Genomic DNA, 19,935 nt, shown 5'->3' on the forward strand with positions numbered 1-19,935 from the left:
TGGGACCTTTCAGTCCACAGGCCGACACTCTCTCCACTGAGCCAAACCAGCTAGGGCCCCTTAGGTTTTTTTATTCCTAATCTACCCATGGGCACTTGGGCTGTTTCCAGATGTTAACTACTTCCTGTGTTTCATTATGTTTAAATGGACATATATATGAGTACTTTACTTCCCCTTCATTTTTACATGACATGTAGCATGGTATAAATGCTCTGTTACAAATTGCTTTTTATTTATTTACTAGTGGCCCGGTGCACAAAAATTTGTGCACTCGGGGGGCATCCCTCAGCCCAGCCTGCCCCCTCTAAGAGTCTGGGAGCCCTCATAGGATGTCCTACTGATGTCCCTGTGAGGAGTGGGCCTAAGCCGAAGTCTGGCCTCCCTCTGTGGAAGGCAACTGGCCAATCAGGCATATAGATACTTTCTGAAGGCAGCACAGACTCCTTCCTTATTTCTTTCCTCTGCGGTTGGAGAATAGGGGACTAAAAGGTGGACACAGAACTGTGGCCGGGCCTGGGGCTCTTGTAGGCAGCAGAAAGAAGGAGAGGGCTGGGGAAAGTCTAGACACGGTTTTCTTCAATTGTCCTCCCTTCCTCCAGGCCCCTCGCTCTGTTTGGCCTTTGCATATTAGGGTTTTATTATATAGGATATCAATAGATAAAATTCTCCACAAATATAATAATCGTTGCCTTACATAAAAAGAGCAAATCCAACTTTTCACTGTTAGTGATGGACACCTCACGGATATAAAGACGTAGCAAACTTTAAAGTGTTAGAAATAATACCATGTAATCACTAACCATGAATAAGGGGCATCTTTACTACCAATGCTATACTAGTATCTATATCTCTATCTGTATTTTTATCTGTACGTGTGTGTGTGTGTTTGTATATATATATATATATATATATATATATATATATATATATATACTAATATCAGAAGTAGACAAGGTGTTAAGGTAAGACCCATTGCTAGATGTGTGATATTAACTTCATTTTAAAAATGCATTTATAAAGTCTTGCTTTGTAGCACATGCTAATTTTCATAGTGTAATTATTCTTATCATGACAGATTGCAATCTACCAACATCAAGTTATTGAATGTGAGTTGGAAAAGATGTGCACAATCAGCTTGAAGCCAATGGGAGATAGCAAACAATAATCAGTTTTTTAAAAAAGTTCATGAGGAATGGATCATGATGGTAAATCAATGAGTCTTCAATGACATGGTCTAAAATACAAACTCACAATTATAATTGTGTAAGATATTTTACAAAAAATTTTGCATAGGTCTTATAAGAGATTATGAACAGGGAATAAAGAATTATTAACAACCCAAGTAGTAAATATGACCAAGTTGAATATTAACAGCACTTGTACATAACAACAGAATGCATATCCTAAGATTATATGGAGATGTCGACCATACAATAATTATAGAAGATCTGTCTCACTGTGCTCCTGAGTCCAACAAAAGGATTTAGTGATTACCAGTTAAAGAACTTAATCCTATTGACACACATCTGTAAGGCCTGTTTAATATCTCTATTCCTCAGGCTGTAGATGAAGGGGTTCAGCATGGGGGTAACTACCGTGTACATGACTGAAGCAATTATGTCTTTGGAATCCCATGATGAGGAGAAAAAGTAAACACTTGCAGCTGTCCCATAGTATAAAAACACCACAGAGAGATGGGAGCCACAGGTAGAAAAGGCTTTAAAGAGTCTCTTAGTGGAGGGCACCCTCAGGATGATGGTCCCTATACGGATATAAGAGCCCAAAATTACACAGAAAGGCAGGAAGAAAATAATTCCTCCCTCGGTCAAGATGACCAGCTCATTGATGGAGATGTCTGAGCAGCTCAGCTTCAGGAGAGCAGCCAAGTCACACAGGAAGTGGGAGATGATATTATTGGCACTAAAGGACAGTCGGACCAATAGGAGAGTGTGCAAAAAATCATGGACACAGGAGAGAATCCAGGAGCCAACCACCAGCAGCACACACAGCCCCTCCCTCATGATGGTGGTGTAGTGCAGGGGCTGACAAATGGCCACATACCTGTCATATGCCATCACAGCCAGGAGATAATTGTCAAGACCAACAAAAAGTATGTAAAAATACAACTGAGAAATGCATCCCACATAGGAGATGGATTGTTGCTGAGTCTGCATGTTCATGAGCATCTTTGGGACAATAACAGAGGAAAGAGAAATGTCAGAGAAGGCCAAGTGGCTGAGGAAAAAGTACATGGGCGTGTGCAGGCGAGAGTCCAGCCTGATGAGCAGGATGATGAACAGGTTGCCCAGCACCGTGGTCAGGTACATGCCCAGGAACAGGGTGAAGAACACGCCCTGCTGCCCTGGCGGGATGGGGAGCCCCAGGAGGAGGAACTGGGACACGCTGCTCTGGTTGTCAGGCCTCATGCTGCTCTTCTGTCTGCTGGGGATGAAGAAGGTGTAGGAATCTCAGGAACCTAAGAAGGGTGACCAGAAGCATCACATCTCATGCTGTCATTCTCTGGGAAAACCATTCATTTTTAAATACTTTCATATTTATTTCTCACACCTGTGGATGTGTGCATCTTCCCTCTTTCCCAGTCTGGCTCCAGGAAAACACTGAGCCCCCAAAGTGGTCAACAAGACCTCGTCACACAGTAGCAAGAAGGAGTTCTTTGTTTTATTCACCCATTACTTTTAACATTAAGTCTGTGTTGGGACCTCTTCTAAGGACTGAGATAATTTCTGTACCTGGCGGGAGCCAAATCCTAAAAATACACTGTGACAAAAACAGAAGATGAGCCCCAGAAACTGGTATCAGTTGTCAGTGCCTTAAAATAACGTGAGACTACAGGACTGAGTTGGGCTTCTTGGAACATTTTCACACTCCTCCTGTGAATCTGCCGGGGTCATTGACCCACACCTGTAAACTCAGGGACACTCTCAAATGGTTGGCCATTTAAAATCACTTGCCACCAGAACAACTCCAAAACCAAAATAGTGCACAAACTATCATAATATGGTTGAACATTTAGTACAACATTTGCATATTGGCCTAAGGACCTACCTACATTTCCTTATTAAATTCACAAGTCAAACTTACATTCCCAGATTTTAAAACCTTGTCACAGCTGCTCTAAGAATTTGTGTTCTTTCACCTTTGGCACTTTTTAAGAAATAGAAACATAAATGATACACATTCTCCAGGCAGACAGCAATACAGTAGGGACTGGAAGGACACACACACGTGTTTATTTCTGTATGTATAATGTATGTAATATGTAATGTATAAAACTTGATATATGTATTATCATTTTTTACATAATAAAAATCACCAAGTATTAGTTACTTCATGGCGTTCCGTCTAATGTATATTTGTGATCAGAATTCATCATGCTCTAAACTATTACACTGGGAAACATCCTTTTTCTTACTTAGGGGAGGCCAGCTGTGAGGACTCAAAGTTGTCCAAAATTCTGAAACCTCTTACTAGATAATTTCATTCCTTTATAATTCTCAAATATATTCACTTTATTTTGCACAATAACTGTTTACTGAGAGCCTCTGTAAGATTCACAATAGAAGTGTAATTCTTTTCATTTATAGATGGGGAAACTAAGACCAAAATTTAAGTAACTTTCCCAAGGTCTCACTGCTATTTGATGGTGAATCAGCCCAAGAACCTCACACAGCATGATGCCTGCAGGTTATTTTCCTGGAATGTTTAATAAAAGTAAAGAGGAGGAAAGGAAAATTTTAAAAAATGACCAAAAAAACTAGGGAAAAACATTTAAAAAAGAAAAGAAAATGTAAATAAGAGGTTGCAAAATCTGAGGGGCTCTCACACTCGGGTACATGAAAAGGAGAGCAGATTTGTTTCACAAAACCGGGAGTTGCTTAGAGTGTGGCTATCTCAGCTAATGGTGCCAGAGGAGGGAGAGGTAAGGACATACTTGAGTTCTGACACCCGTAAACACACACACACACACACACACACACACACACACACACACTCTGCTGAGCTGAGGATTTCAGTCACCTGTGACCACGTTCCCGTCCTTAGGGAAGAATAGTCAATATGTGGTTCAGCTCAAACGCACTTGTCTGCATACATACAAATCATATGTTACACACTAAGTGAGACATGTACAACACACAATGATGGATCACTCACTCACAAAAATACTAACAAACCTGACTTATGGACTCAGCTGGTAACACTCAACTCACCACATATACATAACTCAAGCGCTGTACACACATCAGTAAAAGTACACAAGACCACTATTAGAGCAACTTACATGAGCCTGGCTGGTGTTTCTCAGTGGACAAGTGTTGACCTATCGATTAGGACAGTGATGGCGAACCTATGACATGCGTGTCAGAGTTGACACGTGAACTCACATTTTTTGTTGATATTTCTTTGTTAAATGGAATTTAAATATATAATATAAATATCAAAAATATAAATCTTTGTTTTAGTATGGTTGCAAATATCAAAAAAATTCTATATGTGACACGGCACCAGAGTTAAGTTAGGGTTTTTCAAAATGCTGACACACCGAGCTCAAAAGGTTCGCCATCACTGAACTAGGAGGTCATGGTTGTGTTCTGATCAGGGTACATGCCTGGTCTGTGGGTTCAATCTCTACTGGGGTGTGTGCAGGAGGCAGCTTATCAGTGATTCTGTCTCATCAAACATAGAGACATATGTTTGTACGTCTCTCTCCCTCTTCCTCCCTCTCTGAAATCAATAAAAAATATTTTTGTAAAAAGTCACAAGAAACACACACCACAACACATATGCACCCCCAGCCACACACTCACCACAACAAGTAGTACACGCCCTCCTATTACTGAGAGGCAGGCTTCAACCCTTCTGACCATCCCCTTCCAGGGACGGGTGTCTACCTGGTGCAGTTAAGTCTATTCAGTCACAGGCATTCATTAAACCAGCAACAACATCCAATCACCTGGTCACATACACATGATAACATACACACAGAGAAAATCAAACAACACCCTTTCCAGCTCTCACGAACGAGTGCGTCACCCACAGCAAAGTTCCCATGTGCACCAGTACATGCTGTTGAGCAGAGATGTGAGCATTCTCTGACCTGACCTTGGTTCCTGGTGAGGTCGGGCATCTTCTTGTCCAGAAGCAGAGACAACAGTCTCACTCCTGATGCTCAGCTGTGATGCCAGTGTTTATGATGACAGGTATGAATCAGGAGTCCCTCACCACACACCAAGAAGTGATAATTCGTTCTACATGCATGAAACCAGAACTTTGAGTCAGATACATAGCTCACACAGACATACACACTTACACATGCAGCTATTAAATTCCAGCTACACGAGCATATACAATACACATGGACACACACACAAATTCATGGACTCAGATTCTCAGACATGAACCCACTCGCACACAGCCAGATTCATCGCCAAGTGCAGATTTCCAGCTCCTCTCACATGGGCTCGTCATTGGTGAGTTCAGACATCTTCTGCTCCAGACTGTTGCCTATCTCCTCAGGTTTTCTTCAGGAGACATAATATATAGACACAGAGAAGCAATATCTGGGGCCTTGGCACTTCTACAGACTTTCCTTTTCCTTAACCAGCTCCAGAGAAATGAGTCCAATGATAACACTTAATTATTAATGAGAGACTGCAACAAAGTCCAAGTCCACAAGTTTCTGGCTAATTTCTGACTGTCTGTTGGGGAGTCGTGTGTCCAAGAGCCAGAGGGACTGGAGTCCTAGGGGACATTTTGCCTGATTCCACTCAGGCCCTGATGCCTTTCTTCTTGGGCATTATTCCAGCTGGGACAAAAGATTTTTCAGCTTAACATTTTAAATTATTTTAAACATAGAGAAAAATTGTAAAATGTCATATAGGGTTGGAAAAAAGTAGATTTCCAGTTGTGAGTAAAAAAAACACAGAGTTTATTCACATATTATTATTTATTAGTATTGTATTACTTTCCATGGTAACAAACACACAGAGAAAACCAAACACACTCTCCGTCTCTCTAAAGATACTTTTGCCCTAACCTATTATAGGCTAATGTAGTGTCTTCCAGGTTATCGACTGGATAGTTACTATTTTTTATTTTATTTTTATTTTTTTGTTTTGTTTTTAATTTTTTTATTGACTTATTACGTATGTGTCCTTATCCCCACATTACCCACCATTACCCCCACTCATGCCCTTACCCCACTGTTGTCTGTGTCCATTGGTTAGGCCTATATGCTAGCATATAAGTCCTTTGGTTGATCTCTCCCCCTTACCCCCACCCTCCCCTACCTTCCCTCTGAGGTTTGACGGTCTGATTGATGCTTCTCTGTCTCTGGATCTCTTTTTGTTCATCAGTTTATATTGCTCATTATATTCCACAAATGAGTGAGATCATGTGATACTTATCTTTCTCTGACTGGCTTATTTCACTTAGCATAATGCTCTTTAGTTCGATCCATGCTGTTGCAAATGGTAAGAACTCCTTCTTTTTTACCGCCACGTAGTATTCCACTGTGTAGATGTACCACAGTTTTCTAATCCATTCATCTATTGATGGGCACTTAGGTGTTTCCAAATCTTAGTTATGGTGAATTGTGCTGCTATGAACATAGGGGGTGCATATATCCTTTCTAATTGGTGTTTCTAGCTTCTTGGGATATATTCCTAGAAGTGGGATCACTGGGTCAAATGGAAGTTCCATTTTTAGTTTTTTGAGGAAACTGCATACTGTTCTCCATAGTGGCTACACCAGTCTGCATTCCTACCAGCAGTTCAGGAGGGTTCCTTTTCCTCCACATCCTCGCCAGCACTTGTCATTTGTTGATTTGTTGATGATAGCCATTCTGACAGGTGTGAGATAGTACTGCATTGTTTTTTGATTTGCATCTCTCAGATGATTAGTGACTTTGAACATGTTTTCATATGTCTTTTGGCCTTTCTTCTATCTTCTTTCGAAAAGTATCTATTTAGGTCCATTGCCCATTTTTTGATTGGGTTGTTTATCTTTTATTTGTTAAGTTGTATGAGTAGTTATTATTTTTTAAAGTTACTATTCTTACCTTGTAATTAATTGATATCATTTGGGTAGATATTTTGACACTATGCAAACATGACATTTCCTTTACTAAAATTTCAACGCACTGTATTGGACATTCATTGGTGATTCTTAATGTAGAAAATTATTGCAAATGTTGTTGCCAAATTGTGATATTACAATTTCACTAGAGGCCCAGTGAATGAAATGCATGCACTGGTAGGGTCCCTAGCGGCTGTCAGCTGCCGGCCTGGTACTCCCTCCTTTTCTCCATCTGCTTGCTACCACTGCCACTGCCACCTGCCATGGCCTCCCTCCCTTCTCCTGGTGGCCTGCTGCTGCTGGGGCCTCCCTCCCTTCCCCATTGCTTGCTGCTGCCACTGCTGGCCAGGGCTTCCCTCCCTTCCCCTGGCTGGCCCTGCCCCCTGGTCCAACTACTGCACAAACACTTGGTCAAGGGGACAATTTGCATACTGCGTTGTTATTATGTAGGATTATTTCTTCTGGATTTATTATTTGTACCCTCTTATAAGAAGAAAATTACTCTTTTTCCAAACTCATTAGTTTTTTATTTATTCATTTACTAGAGGCCTGGTGCACAAAAATTCTTGCACTGGAGGGGGCAGGTCCCTTAGCCCGGCCTGCACCCTCTGGCAGCCATGGAGCCCTCGGGTGATGTCCACCTGCCAGCTTAGGTCCGCTCCCCTGCAGAGTGGGCCTAAGCCACAGTCGGACATCCTTAGCGCTGCCAAGGAGAGGCTCCTGCCACCACCACTACTCTCGCAGCCATCAGCCCAGCTTGTGGCTAAGTGGAACTCCCCTGTGGAAGTGCACTGACCATGAGGGGGCAGCCCCTGCATTGAGCATCTCACCCGTGGTGGTCATTGTGCATCATAACGACCAGTTGTTCTGCTGTTAGGGTTAATTTGCATATTACCCTTTTATTATATAGGATGTTATGGACTCATAGATTCTTATTCTCTGAGTTATAATCATTTATCATTTATTATTCATTTTGAAACTTTATTTGTGCTTATTGCCTATGAGGATAGAAAATGAACTCAGAGTAGCCAACTGGAAAATATATAAAAAAGAAACACAAGAAGCAGAAAATAGAAACTGAGAAGCTAAAGGAATGTTTAACCACGAAGGGATGGGTCAGGAGTAGGACAGGAAGAATGGGAGATGGAAACAGCATAGATGTTGATATATGACCTATAAATTGCAATCTATTTATACATTTTAAAGCCCATTATTCCTAATTGATATCTCCAATTCTAGTTTGACACCATAGAGTTCTTTCCAGCCTCTTCTTTTTCATGTCCATAGCTCCCTAGACAGAGAGAGAGAGAGAGAGAGAGAGAGAGAGAGAGAGAGAGGCTCCCTTTCCCTCAGTGTTTACTTATTTGCTGAATCTTTGGATACATGGTGAGTTGTTTCAGAATCTGGACTCACAACACTGTCAGTGACACACTAAGTACAGCTTATAACTTTGTTGTAAGGTTTGTTTCTTTATTGTGAGAGTATATAGTAAAAATTATGGGTTCAAGAATTACTTACGGTACTTATTTTATTTTCCTCTTTGGTGTAATTACAGTGTATAATAGGATTACAATTAGGTTCAATTATATTGTTTTATTCTATTTTGCTTTATTCACCACCTCTTCTACTTATTTTTATTTTTTATTTTTTTTAAATATATTTTATTGACTTTTTACAGAGAGGAAGGGAGAGAGATAGAGAGTTAGAAACATCGATGAGAGAGAAACATCGATCAGCTGCCTCCTGCACATCTCCTACTGGGGATATGCCCACAACCCAGGTACATGCCCTTGACCGGAATCGAACCTGGGACCTTTCAGTCCACAGGCCGACGCTCTATCCACTGAGCCAAACCGGTTTCGGCTCTTCTACTTATTTTTAGTGGCAAAAGATAACATAGTCAAAAGGACACAAATAATTCTAACCCCTCCCCTCTGACAGCTGTTGGTCTACTCTAGATTACAATGTCATTTATTGACATTGTTTAATAAAACCATACAGATGTCAAGTGTACAGCTAAATAAAACAACACCTGCATACCGCATTATGCACTCACCACCCAAAATTATCTCTTTCCCTATCCTTTGATCCTCCCTTTATTCACTTCCACCTCCTCCCAAAACCCCCTTTTCCTCTGGCACTCACCATTCTGTTTTCCGTGTCTACATGTGATATATATTTTTTCTTGATTTATTCCTTCACCATTTTTTTGCCCAGCCCTCCTTAACACCTCCCCTCTGACAGCTGTCTGTCTACTCTATGTATCTATGCTTCTGTTTCTATTGTGTTTTTTCATTATTTTGACCATTAGATTACACACATAAGTGAGATTCTATGGTATTTGTCTTTCTCTGAATAGCATTTTTCACTTAGCGTAATAAATTCCAGGTCCTTCCATATGTCTCATAAGGACATTTTCCTTTTTTTTCAGCCGCGTAATACTCCATTGTGTTAATGTACCATGGGTTTTTTTATTCCTCATCAACTGATGGGCACGTGGGCTGTTTCCAGATCTTAACTACTTCCCGTGTTTCTTTATGTTTAAATGGGCATATATATGAATATTTTACTTCCCCTTCATTTCCACATGTCATATAGCATGCTATAAATGCTCTTTTACACATCGCTTTTAAAAATTTAACAATATATCCTATTTATTCATATTGATTCATAAATATCTCTGTTCTTATATTTTTCCTAAAAAATACTAAAACTACTAAAAATACTAAACTTCATTAATGCTCCATAGAGTTTTCTTTACTGGTCCTAGTATGAGATATTGCTGTTGAGTGTCCTAAATGCCACCCAATTGTATACCTTCAATGGCTAACATGATAAATTTTGTTTTCTATATTAAACTATAATTAAAAATTATAGAGTAGGTAAGAGGTAATCTGTATATACTGGTATAGCACAAAAAAGAATTACAACAACAACAACAACATAATAATAATAATAAATGATCAATATGTAAATAAGGGGCAATGGAATAAAAATATATATTTGATTAATCAAAAGGGAGTAAGATAAGAGACAATAAATGTGAAGCAGGTGTATCACATAAAAATCAGTAATATGCAAAATATAAATTTAGATATGTTATGATTACATTAGACTAGAGGCCTGGTGCATGAAATTCATGCACTGAGATGTGGGAATCCCTCAGCCCTGCCTGAACCCTCTCACAGTCCAGGACCCGTTGGGGGATGTCTGCCTACTGGCTTAGGCTCAATCCCCCCAGTTTGTCAGAAGTCAGACATCCCTCTCGCAGTCTGGACTCTCGCTGTCCAGGACTCCTAACTTCTTACTGCCTGCCTGCAGTGGAGGTGGGAGAGGCTCCTGCCACTGCTGCTTCACTTGCCACCCATGCTCGCCCTGTGGGAGCACACTGAACACCAGAGGGCAGCTCCTGCGTTGAGCATCAGGCCCCTGGTGGTCAGTGCAAATCACAGCGACCGTTTGTTCTGCTAGTTCTTCCACCGTTCGGTTGATTTGCATATTAGGGTTTTATTATATAGGATATCAATAGATGAAATTCTCCACAAATATAATAATTGTTGCTTTACATAAAAAGAGCAAATCCAACTTTACACTGTTAGTGATGGACACCTCACAGATACAAAGACATAGCGAACCTTAAAGTGATGGTAATAATACCATGTAAACACTAACAACGAGTAAGGGGCATCTTTCCTACCACTGCTGTACTAGTATCTCTGTCTCTATCTGTATCTTTATCTGTACCTGTATATGTATATACATATCTATAAATTAATTTATAATATATCTGTACTAATATCAGAAGTAGACAAGGTGTTAAGTAGGACCCTTAATAGATATGTGCTGTTAAATTCATTTTAAAAATGCATTTATAAAGTCTTGCTTTGTAGCACATGCTAATTTTCATAGTGTAATTATTCTGATCATGGCTGATTGACATCTACCAATATGATGTCATTGAATGTGAGTTGGAAGAAATGTGCACAATGAGCTTGAAGCCAATGTGAGACAGCAAACAATAATCAGTTCAAAGAAAAAGTTCATCAGGAATGGATCATGATGGTAAATCAGTGAATCCTCAATAACATAGTCTAAAAATACAAACTCACCATTATAATTGTGTAAGATATTTTACAAAAAATTTTTCATAGGTTTTATAAGAGATTATGAACAAGGGAATAAAGGATTATTAACAACCCAAGTAGCAAATTTGACCAAGTTGAATATTAACAGCACTTGTACATAACAACAGAATGCATATTCTTAGATTATATGGAGATGTTGACCATACCATAATTATAGAAGATCTGTCTCAATGTGCTCCTGACTGCAACAAGAGGATTTAGTGATTACCAGCTAAAGAGCTTAACCCTATTGACACACATCTCTAAGGCCTGTTTTATATCTCTGTTCCTCAGGCTGTAGATGAAGGGGTTCAGCATGGGGGTAACTACCGTGTACATGATTGAAGCAATTACGTCTTTAGAACCCCATGATGAAGAGAAAAAGTAAACACCTGCAGCTGTACCATAGTATAAAGACACCATAGAGAGATGGGAGCCACAGGTAGAAAAGGCTTTAAAGAGTCTCTTAGTGGAGGGCACCCTCAGGATGATGGTCCCTATACAGATATAGGAGCCTAAAATAACACAAAAAAGCAGGAAGGAAAGCATTCCTCCCTCAGTGAATAGGACCAGCTCATTGAGGGAGATGTCAGAGCAGCTCAGCTGCAGCAGCACAGTGAGATCACAGAAGAAGTGGGTGATGATATTGCGGGCTCCGAAGGACAGGCGGACCAAGAGGAGGGTATGAAAAAGTGCATGGACAGAGGCAGCCATATAAGACCCAGCCACCAGCAACATGCACAGCCCATTCCTCATGATGGTGGTGTAGTAGAGGGTGACAGATGGCCACGTACCTGTCATATGCCATCCCTGCCAGAAGGAAATTGTTTACACTAGCAAAAAGTATGAAGAAATACAACTGAGAAATGCATCCCACATAGGAGATGGATTGTTGTCGAGTCTGAATGTCCGTGAGCATATTAGGGACAGTGACAGATGAAAAGCAGACATCAGTGAAGGCCAAGTGGCTGAGGAAGAAGTACATGGGCGTGTGCAGGCGAGAGTCCAGCCTGATGAGCAGGATGATGAGCAGGTTGCCCAGCACCGTGGTCAGGTACATGCCCAGGAACAGGGTGAAGAACACGCCCTGCTGCCCTGGCGGGATGGGGAGCCCCAGGAGGAGGAACTGGGACACGCTGCTCTGGTTCTCAGGCCTCATGCTGCGCTTCTGTCTGCTGGGGAGGAAGAAGGTTTGGGAATCTCAGGAACCTAAGAAGGGTGACCAGAACCATCACATCTTATACCATAATTTTCTGGGAAAACCATTCATTTTCTAAAACTTTCATATTAATTTCTCTCACATGTGGATGTATGCATCTTTCCTCTATTCCATTCTGGCTCCAGGAAAACATTGGAACCCTAAGTACTCAAAAAGACCTCATTACAAAGAAGCAAGAGTGTGTTCACTGTGTCTTTCACCATGATTTATTGAACATGGAGTCAGTGTCGGGACCTCTATTAAGGACTGAGATGCAGCAGTCATCAAGAGAAGCAAGGTCCCCACTTCTATGAGTTTAGGTCTTGATGAGCATGGAGGGATCATTTCTACACCAAGCCACAGCGAAACCATAATAATTCCCCCTGGCAGAACTATAAGGTGAGCCCCTGAGAAACTGTCAGTTCTTCCTGCTTTAAATTGCTGAGTGGTTGTTTGTGGAGCATTATCCCATTGAACCTCAGCTGTAAACACAGGGACAAGCTAGAAATGGGTGGCCATTGAAACCACTAGATGCCTGAAAATCTCCAAAACAGTCCACGAACTATGTTTCATAATAATACTGAGCATTTCGGTGGCATAAACACTGTGCTGAACACGAGGTTAAAGGCTTTTTTCTAGTTTCCTAAGTAAATCTAGCATCAGCTTTATATTCCCTGATTAAAAATCTTCACAGCTGCACAAGGAATTCTGTTAGGAAATAGAAATATAAGGGATATAATTTTACACCATTTTTGTAGGTCAGAAAGTACCAAATATTCTTTAATGGAGTTAGTAGTATTGTAATGACTTTGTATGGTGACTTGACTGTTACAAGACTTATTGTGGTGATGGGTATATAATTGGTAAATCACCATGCTGTACACACCTGAATCTAACATATTATATGACCACGTTAAGAATAAACATAAAGGAGAAAAATGATCAAATATTGACTATTTTGTGAAGTTTAGTCTAATATGTCTGCATGATGAGAACCTGTGCTCTTACCCACTCCCCATGAAACTTCCGTCTCCATTGGGAACACCCTTTGCTAATTTAGGGTTGACAGTACTTCAAAATTTTCTTAGATCCCTACCTAGAGAGTTCGCTTCATTTATAGTGGTCTGTTTTTCAGTCAACAAAACACCCTTACATTCATTACCATTTGCTTACATGTTTATGAGGGAGGTGTCATTCCTTTCTTTACTTTGTAGATTGAAAACAGAGACCTATGAGTTACACTGAGGGGCCAGATTATTTGACCCCCCCATCAGTACAATGAAATGAATTAGTTATGCAAATAATAATAATAATAATACCTTGAGAGTATTTGCTTAGGGAGTTTTCAATATTCAGTAATTTTGGAAGTGTCAATGAAGTACTGATGGGGTGGTCATAATAATCTGGCCACTCTGTGTAAGTGACTTTCTCCAGGTTCGCCACACCAGTGGGTGGCAGTCCTGCACGCTGACTTCACACAGCATGACACCTAATGTTTCTTTGCCTGGACATTAAGTGAAAGTGTTACCAACCTCTGAGTGACACAGTCACACTCAGGTGTGTGAGAAGCACAGCAGATCCATTTCGGACACCGGGGTTCTTTGGAGCTTGTTTAGCTCAGCCAGTGGTTCGCCCGGAGATCGGCTCTGCGGGAAATATTTGAGGTCATAGGTGCAAGTTGGAAACCCCAGACACACATTCAAATCACACACACACACACACACTGCCGATTTGAGAATTTTAATGAACTGTGATCATGTTCCCATCCTAAGGGAAGGATAGCCAATCTGGGGTTCAGCTCATAAACACTCATAGACATGCATACAAGTCATAATAAACACACAAAGCGAGACACACACACCACTCAGTGGTGGACCACTCACCCACACACACTCTCAATGCACATCAACATACCTGGCTCATGACACATGTGGCAAAGACTTCAGCCCCACATATACATAACTCATGCACTATTCACATAGATCACCAAAAACACACAAAAGCACAAACAATTCAAAAATACCATAGGAAACACACCAACAATACATATGCCCACCCAGCCACACTCACTGCATTAAGCAGCGCACATCCTCCTATTAATGAGAGGTATGCTTCCCCCCATTCTGTACCCTCCCTTTCCTGGGGAGGGCACTCAGCATGGGGCAGTTAAGCATATTCTGTCACAGGCACCAGGATTAAACTACCACCAACACCCCATGCACGTGGTCACATACATATGGTAACATACAGAGAAAACCTAACAACATTCCTTTTTTGCTCTCACACACATGTGTCACCCACAGACACAACTAGCATGTGCACCAGCACACGCTGCTGAGCAAAGGTGTGAGCCCTCTCTGACCTGACCTTGTTCCTGATGAGGTCGGGCATCTTCCTGTCGAGCAGCAGAGACGAAAGTCTCACTCCCGATGCTCAGCTGTGATGCCAGTGTTTACTATCACAGACATGAATCAGGAGTCCCTAACCACACGCCAGGAGGCTGGTGACTGGATCTACATGCACTAAAACAGGGCCCAGGTTAATTCTGACTCAGGAAAAGAGTCAGATACATAGTGCACGCACACACACAACTATCAAACAGCACGTACACAAGTGTACATAGTATATTCAGACAGACACACAGACTGACACACACAGTCATGGACACAGAGTCTCACACATGAACCCACTAGCACACAGGCAGGTCCAATGGCAAGGGCAGATTTCCAGCTCCTCTCATGTGGGCTCGTCATTGGTTAGTTCAGACACCATCTGCTCCAGATTGTCGCCCATCTCCTCAGCTTTTCTTCAGGAGACCTAACATCCAGACACACAGAATCAGTATCTGTGGCCTTGGCACTTCTACAGACTTTCCTTTTCCTTAAGCAGCTCCAGAGAAATGAGTGCAAAGATGACACTTAACTGCTAATGAGAGACTGCAACCAAGTCCCCAAGCTTGTGGCTGATTCATGACTGCCCTTTGGGAGCTGTGTGTCCAAGAGCCAGAGGGACTGGAGTCCTAGGGGACATTGTCCCTGATTCCAGCCATGCCCTGGACGCCTTTCTTCTTGGACATGTTCCAGCTGGGACAAAGGATGTGTCCACTTTTTGTTTTGAAATGATTTTAAAAATACCGAAAAGTTAGAAAAATGATGTCAAGAATTTCTTGACAGCCGTTGCTCAGATTCCATAATGGTTAACATTTTACTATGTTTACCCTTTGTTTGTATGTATGTTTCAGGCTTTAATTCCCAGTGGATATACCACAGTGCATATTATTAGAAGGCGTATGCTATTAATTTTTCCAATGACTAGTGTTTTCATTTATCTTCATTGGCTATGGTTTTATCTGCCAGGTTATCTACTGTAAAGTACAGTTTTTTATAGTTACTATTTTAACCTTGTAATTAAAAGAAATAATTAATGTAGATATTTTGGTATTATATAAACATAACATTTTTCCTTATTAAAATTTCACCCACTCACTTTAATGATTCTTATATGAAAAAATTACGGCAAATGTGGTAATCAAATGGTACAATCAAATCAAACTTTACAAATTCTATCATTTCTTGTATTGTGTTCTATAAGGAGAAACTCATCTTTATTCCCCACTCATTTGTGTGTTGTTGTTTTTTGTTTTGTTATGTTAATCCTTACCAGAGGATATTTTTCCAGTGATTTGAGATAGAGTAGAATGAGAGGGAGGAGAGAGAGAGGGAGGGGGAGAGAGAGAGAGAGAGAGAGAGAGAGAGAGAGAGAGAGAGAGAGAGAGAGAGAGAAACATCAATGAGAGACACATTGATGGTTGCCTCCTGAACGTGCCTCAAGCAGGGCCAGGGATCAATCCTGCAACCCAGGTACATGCCCTTGACAGGGTATCGAACCCACCACCCTTTGGTCCACCGGCAGAAGCCATAACGACTTAGCCACACTGTCCAGGGTGGTGTTTTGGAATTTTTAGGATATATTCCCATAAGTGGGATCATTAGGTCAAAAGGCAATTCCTTTTTTAATTTTTTGAGGAAACTCCATACTGTTTTCCACAGTGGCTGCACCAGTCTGCGCTCCCATGAATATTGAACTAGAATTTCCTTTTCTACACATCCTCACCAGTACTTGCTTGCTGATTTATCAATGATAGCTATTCTGGCAGGTGTAAAGTGATATCTCATTATCATTTTAATTTTCATCTCTCTGATCATTAAAGATGTTGAGCATCTTTTCATATGTCTATTGTCCATATGTATGTCCTCTTTGGAGAAGTATCTTTTCAGGTCCTTTGCTCAATTTCTAACTTGATTGTTTGTGTTCATGTTGAGTTGTAGATGTTCTTTATATATTTGGGAAATTAACCCCTTATCAGATGTATCATTGGCAAATATGTTCTCCCATACAGTGGGTTCCCCTTTCATTATGTTGATGGTTTCCTTTGCTGTGCTGCAGCTTTTTAGCTTGATTTAGTCTCATTTGTTTATTCTTTTCTTTGTTCGTTTTGCCCTAGGAGATATATCAGCAAAAAATTTTCTATGAGAGATGTGTGAGAGTTTATTGTCTATGTTTGCTTCTAGCATTTTTATGGTTCTGTACTTACATTTAAATCTTTTATCCATTTTTAGTTTGTTCTTGTGTCTGGTAAGTTGGTGGTCTATTTTCATTTTTTTTGCATGTAGCTGTCCCGTTTTCCCAACACTATTTGTTGAAGAGACTGTCTCTACTCCATTGTATGCTCTTGCCTCCTTTGTTAAATACTAATTGGCCATAACGACGTGGGTCAGTTTTTGGACTCTCTGTTCTGTTCCATTGATCTATATGTTTGTTCTTATGCGAGTACAGGCTGCTTTGAATAATATGGCCTTGTAGTATAATTTGATATCCAGAATTATGATACCTCCAACTTTGTTCTTCTTTCTCCAGATTGCAGAGGATATTTGGAGTCTTTTTATTGTTCCATATAAATGTTGGGAATATTTGTCTACACCTGTGGAATATGTCATTGGTATTTTAATAGGAATTGCATTGAATTTATAGATTGCTTTGGGTAATAGGGACATTTTATGATATTAATTATTCCAATCCATGAACATAGTGTATGCTTGCACTTATTTGTGTCTTTCTTAGTTTCTTCCTTCAATGTCCTATAGATTTCTGATTACAGGTCTTTTACCTCCTTGTGTAAATTTGTTCCCAAGTATCTTAATTTTTTTGTTGCAAAAGTTAATGGGATAGTTTTCTTAGATTCTCTTTTTGATAGTTCTATATTGGTGTATAAAAATGCCACCAATTTCCGGATATTATTTTTGTATTCTGCTACTTTGCTGAATTCATGTATTAGTTCTAGTAGATTTCTGGTGAAGTTTTTAGGTTTTCTATATACAGTATCATGTCACCTGCGAATAATAACAGTTTTGCTTCCTCCTTTCCAATTTTGATGCCTTTTATTTCTTCTTTTTGTCTGAACTAGGACTTCCAGTACTCTGTTGAAAAAGAGTGGTGAAAGCAGATATCCTGTTTTATTGCTGATCTTAAGAAAACACACATCATTTTTGCCTATTGAGTATTTTGTTGGCTGCACATTTTCATGTATGGCTTTACTTATCTTGAGGTATTTTCCCCTTATTGCCACTTTTCTGAGTGTTTATATCATAAATAGATGCTTGATTTTATTGAATGCTTTTTCTGCATCTAAAGATCATGTGATTTCTATTTTTCATTTTGTTTGGGTCATGTATCACATTATTGATTTTCAAATATTGCGCCAATGTTTCATCCTTGGAGTAAATCTCATTTAATCATGGTGTATGGTCTTTGTAATGCACTTCTAGATCGAGCTGGTAAAATTTTGTGAGGATTTTAGTATCTATGTTTAGCAGAGATACTGGCCTATAACTTTTTATTTTATTTTAGTGGCTTTATATAGTTTTGCAATTAAGATAATGCTGGCCTCATCAGAAGAGTTTGGAAGTCTTTTCTTCTCTTGTATTTTTTTTTTAAATAGTTGAGGAGGAGAGGTGTTAGTTCTTCTTTGAATGTTTGGTAATATTTGCCTGTGAAGCCATGCAGTCAAGAACTTTTGTTTGGAGTTTTTTAAATTACTTTTTAAATTTTATTGGTTGTTATTGGTGTATTCAGTTTTTCTGATTCTTCCTGGTTGAATTTTGGATGATTGTATGTGTCTAAGAATTAGTCCTTTTCTCTTAGGTTGTCCAATTTGTTGCCATTTAATTTTTCATAGTCCTTTCTTATACTCCTTTGTGTTTCTGTGATGTCAGTTGTTAATTTCTCCTTCATTTCTCATTTTATTTATTTGGGTCCTCTCTCTCTCTCTCTCTCTCTCTCTCTCTCTCTCTCTCTCTCTCTCTCTTAATGAGTGTGGTTAATGGTTCACCAATCTAGTTATGTCTTCAAAGAACTAGCATTTGGTTTCATTGATCTTCTGTGTTGATTTTTTTTAGTCTATGTCATTTATTTTCACTCAGATATTTATTATTTCCTTCCTTCTACTTACTCTTGGCTTCATTTCGTGGTCTTTTTTATTGTTGTTCATTTAGATGTAGGATTAAATTGTTTGAGATTATTCTTGCTTTTTGAGGTAGACTAGTAATGCTATGAACTTCTCTCTCAGGACTGCTTTTGCTATATCCCATAGATTTTGTGTTTTGTGTTTTCATTTTCATTTCTTTTCACGTGATGTTTTATTTCTTCCTGGATCTTATTGGTAACCCATTCATTGTTTAATAACATGCTGTTTGGCCTCCATGTGTTTGAATATTTTTGAGAGGTTTTTTTTTATCACTGTGGTTGATATTTTGTTTCATACCATTGCTATCCGAGAAGATGCTTGATATGATTGCAATCAACTTGAATTATTGAGACTTATTTTGTGTCCTCAGATGTGGTCTATCTTTAAACATGTTTCTGTGTACTGAGAAATAATGTCTATTCTGCTGTTTGGGGGTAAAATGTTGTATAAATATCAATTAAATCCATCCACTCTAGTTTGTTGTTTAAAGTCGCTTTTTTTCTTCTGGATTTTTTGTCTGAAACATCTATTCAGTGATGATAGATCTTAATCTATCCAGTTAAGGTCCCTTACTATGACTGTCGATCTCTCCCTAAAAGTCCACCAAGAATTTCTTTATATAGTTAGTTGCTCCTGCATTAGGTGCATATATGTTTACAAGGGTTATAACCCCTTGTTGGATCAATCCCTTTAGTAATATTAGTGACCTTCTTTGCCTCTTGTTATGGCCTTTGTTTTGAAGTCTATTTTGTCAGATATAAGCATTGCTACCCCAGCGGGTTGTTTGTTTGTTTCCATTGCATGGATTATTTTTTAAATCACTTCACTTACAACCTGTGAGAATCTTTTGTTCTGAGGTGGGTATCTTGTAGACAGCATATACATGGCTCATGTTTTCTTATCCTTTCAGCAACCCTATGTCTTTTTTGAACATAAGATGTATTAACACCTTTATTTATTTTTAAATACTTCTTTATTGTTGAAAGTATTATATA

At 39.6% G+C, this 19,935-nt stretch overlaps 1 protein-coding gene and 1 pseudogene across 2 annotated transcripts; both read right to left on the minus strand.

Annotated features, from left to right (window-relative positions):
- Positions 1-1,490: 1,490 nt before the first annotated feature.
- Positions 1,491-2,426, minus strand: LOC308527921 (olfactory receptor 1J4-like; the record flags this gene model as incomplete). Its single annotated transcript, XM_081103353.1, has 1 exon — positions 1,491-2,426. One exon carries the CDS (start codon positions 2,424-2,426, stop codon positions 1,491-1,493), a length of 936 nt encoding a protein of 311 aa, XP_080959479.1.
- Positions 2,427-11,444: 9,018 nt separating this feature from the next.
- LOC308527925 (olfactory receptor 1J4-like) lies at positions 11,445-12,378 on the minus strand (annotated as a pseudogene). The gene has a single exon. The product of its transcript is annotated as an olfactory receptor 1J4-like (transcript).
- Positions 12,379-19,935: the final 7,557 nt, after the last annotated feature.

This window comes from Myotis nattereri (assembly GCF_964212035.1).
Source record: "Myotis nattereri genome assembly, chromosome: 12".
Taxonomy (NCBI): Eukaryota; Metazoa; Chordata; class Mammalia; order Chiroptera; family Vespertilionidae; genus Myotis; species Myotis nattereri.